This window comes from Cervus canadensis, chromosome 2, assembly GCF_019320065.1.
Source record: "Cervus canadensis isolate Bull #8, Minnesota chromosome 2, ASM1932006v1, whole genome shotgun sequence".
In the NCBI taxonomy this organism is placed as follows: domain Eukaryota; kingdom Metazoa; phylum Chordata; class Mammalia; order Artiodactyla; family Cervidae; genus Cervus; species Cervus canadensis.
In genome coordinates this window covers 83,344,475-83,348,125 of record NC_057387.1, presented here as the reverse complement: position 1 = coordinate 83,348,125, position 3,651 = coordinate 83,344,475, and the positions used below count along the sequence as shown (strand labels likewise).

General features: G+C 56.6%; 1 protein-coding gene across 1 annotated transcript; it reads left to right on the top strand.

Moving 5' to 3' along the window:
- Positions 1-1,040: 1,040 nt before the first annotated feature.
- Positions 1,041-2,923, top strand: JUN (Jun proto-oncogene, AP-1 transcription factor subunit). Its single transcript, XM_043461159.1, has one exon. The coding sequence runs from the start codon at positions 1,152-1,154 to the stop codon at positions 2,157-2,159; it is 1,008 nt and encodes a 335-aa protein (XP_043317094.1). The 5' UTR covers positions 1,041-1,151; the 3' UTR covers positions 2,160-2,923.
- The last annotated feature ends 728 nt before the right edge of the window (positions 2,924-3,651 follow it).

The window sequence follows — 3,651 nt, the reverse complement described above, 5'->3', positions numbered from 1 at the left end:
GGGAAGGAGGAGAAAGAAGGGCCCAACTGTAGGAGGGCAACGGAGCATTACCTCATCCCGTGAGCCTCCGCGGGCCCAGAGAAGAATCTTCTAGGGTGGGGTCTCCATGGCGACGGGTGGGCCCGCCCCCCTGAGGGCGACGCGAGCCAATGGGAAGGCCTTGGGGTGACATCATGGGCTATTTTTAGGGGTTGACTGGTAGCAGATAAGTGTTGAGCTCCGGCTGGATAAGGGCTCAGAGTTGCACTGAGTGTGGCTGAAGCTGCGAGGCGGGAGTGGAGGTGCGCGGACGCAGGCAGGCAGACAGGCAGTCAGTCGGGAAGGACTGCAAATCCTATTTTCCAATTTCTCTCCAACTGCCCGGAGCTAGCGCTTGTGGCTCCTGGCCTGGTGTTTTGAGGAGCGCCGGGAGAGCCCCTTCTCCAGCCGCCCCCAGGCGGAGAGCCCCGCTGCTCGGGCGCTGCTGACAGCGCGGAGAGCGGCCACTGTCCGCCCGGGGAAGTCCGGAGAGCGGCTGCAGCGGCAAGAACTTTCCCGGCCAGGAAGACAGGGGACAAGTGGCCGCCGGGTCCCGGAACGAACTTTTGCAAACCTTGCCTCCGCCCGAAGCTGCCGCGGCGGCGGTGAAGAAAAGGAGGCGGCGGAGAGAGGAGGACGTGCGCTCCGCTTCGCTCGCACCGGTTGCTGAACTTGGGCGAGCGCTAGCCGCGGCTGCCGGGCGCCCCCTCCCCCTCGCAGCGGAGGAGGGGACAGTCTTCCGAGTCGGGGCGGTGGACACCCGCCGCCGGCCGGCCACCGCGGGATCCGCGCTCCCTGCTACCACCGGGAAGCGAGTTCGTCCGCGGGCTCTGAGGAACCGCTGCGCTCGAGAGAGCTCCGTGAGTGACCGCGACTTTTCAAAGCCGGGCGGCGCGCGCGAGCGGACAATTAAGAGCGCGGGTGGCGTCTTAACCCTGCGATCCCCCGGACCGAGCTGGTGAGGAGGGCGCCGGGGGGGCTGCCAGCCGGCGGGGACGCGCGCTCTTCCAGAAACTTTCCTTGCTTACCGCCCGAGGAGGCGCGGGTGTCCCCCGCTTGCCAGCGCGCTGTTGCGGCCCCGAAACTTCTGCGCGCAGCCTAAACTAAGCCCACGCGAAGTGACGGACTGTTCTATGACTGCAAAGATGGAAACGACCTTCTACGACGATGCCCTCAACGCCTCGTTCCTCCAGTCTGAGAGCGGCGCCTACGGCTACAGTAACCCCAAGATTCTGAAGCAGAGCATGACCCTGAATCTGGCCGACCCGGTGGGCAGCCTGAAGCCGCACCTCCGGGCCAAGAACTCCGACCTCCTCACCTCGCCCGACGTGGGGCTTCTCAAGCTGGCGTCGCCCGAGCTGGAGCGCCTGATCATACAGTCCAGCAACGGGCATATCACCACCACGCCGACCCCCACCCAGTTCCTGTGCCCCAAGAACGTGACGGACGAGCAGGAGGGATTCGCCGAGGGCTTCGTGCGCGCCCTGGCCGAACTGCACAGCCAGAACACGCTGCCCAGCGTCACGTCGGCGGCGCAGCCGGTCAGCGGGGCGGGCCTGGTGGCCCCGGCGGTGGCCTCGGTGGCGGGTGGCAGCGGCAGCGGCGGCTTCAGCGCCAGCCTGCACAGCGAGCCGCCGGTCTACGCCAATCTCAGCAACTTCAACCCCGGCGCGCTGAGCAGCGGCGGCGGGGCGCCCTCCTACGGCGCGGCCGGCCTGGCCTTTCCCGCGCAGCCCCAGCAGCAGCAGCAGCAACCGCCGCAGCCGCCACACCACCTGCCCCAGCAGATCCCGGTGCAGCACCCGCGGCTGCAGGCCCTGAAGGAGGAGCCGCAGACGGTGCCCGAGATGCCCGGGGAAACGCCGCCCCTGTCCCCCATCGACATGGAGTCCCAGGAGCGGATCAAGGCGGAGAGGAAGCGCATGAGGAACCGCATCGCTGCCTCCAAGTGCCGGAAAAGGAAGCTGGAGAGGATCGCGCGGCTGGAGGAAAAAGTGAAAACCTTGAAAGCGCAGAACTCGGAGCTGGCGTCCACGGCCAATATGCTCAGGGAACAGGTGGCCCAGCTTAAACAGAAAGTCATGAACCACGTTAACAGCGGGTGCCAACTCATGCTAACGCAGCAGTTGCAAACGTTTTGAGGCGAGACTGTCGGGGGCTGAGGGGCAACGGAGAAAAATTATAAATAACACAGAGAGACAGATTTGAGAACTTGACAAGTTGCGAGAGAGAAACAGAGAAAAAAAAAAGTGTCCGAGGACTAAAGCCAAGGGTATCCAAGTTGGACTGGGTTGCGTCCTGACGGCGCCCCCGGTGTGCACGAGTGGGAAGGACTTGGCGCGCCCTCCCTTGGCAAGGAGCCAGGGAGCGGCCGCTCGCGGGCTGCCCCGCTTTGCGGAGGGGCTGTCCCCGCGCAAACAGAACGTTAGACTTTTCTTTAACATTGACCAAGAACTGCATGGACCTAACATTCGATCTCATTCAGTATTAAAGGGGTGGGGTGGGGGAGGGGGTTGCAAACTGCAATAGAGACTGTAGATCGCTTCTGTAGTACTCCTTAAGAACACAAAGGGGGTGGGGGAGGGGAGGCGGGAGGGAGGTTTGTGAGAGCGAGGCCCAGCCTGCAGATGAGCTCTTTCTGGCCTGCCTTCCATAACTGTGTATGTACATATATATATTTTTTAATTTGATGAAAGCTGATTACTGTCAATAAACAGCTTCATGCCTTTGTAAGTTATTTCATGTTTGTTTGTTTGGGTGTCCTGCCCAGCCTTGTTTGTAAATAAGAGATTTGGAGCACTCTGAGTTTACCATTTGTAATAAAGTATATAATTTTTTTATGTTTTGTTTCTGAAAATTCCAGAAAGGATATTTAAGAAAATACAATAAAATATTGAAAAAGTTACCCCTCCCCCAACCTCTTTTCTGCATTATCTATAGATTACTTGTCTAGGTGGAGTTGAAAGAGTTGAGTGTCAATTAAAATCACTGTGGGTGCTTCTTACTAGCAGGCCCTGAAAACTGTTGTCTGCTGGACTTGAGAAAGAACTGCAGCTGATGCTCTCATCAAGTTATACTTTTCCCTCCCCAACAATCTACATAGAGTTGCTTACAAAGGATAGTGTGGCATTTCAGGAAGATGAGAGAAGGGAGGTTGTGGTGGAGAGGGACAGCCCACTGGGAAATCTAACATTTTAGTTTGGATTATATCAAGTGGCATGTGCTGTGACCATTTATAATGTTAGTAGAAATTTAAACAATAGATGCTTATTCTCAAAGCAGGAACAGTGGCAGATTTTTACAAAAGCTGTATCCTTCCAATTTGGAATCTTTAACAATTCCTAGATAAAAGAGATGGTCTTTGCTTATGAATATTTATAACAGCATTCTTGTCACAATAAACATATTCAAATACCAATAACAGATCTTGATTTCCTTTCCCTTTTCTACTTTTTTTCTTCCCAAGCTCTATTCTGAAGCTTTTCAGTTGCTGGGGTCAACATTATTGCCATCTGAAGTTATTTGGTAATTAAGAAGCAAAGAATTTAGGAAAAGTCAACACAGAAGTTGCAGTCTGGATGAAACGTTCTCCCTGCTTCATTCATTCTCTCTCTCTCTCTCTCTCTCCCCCTA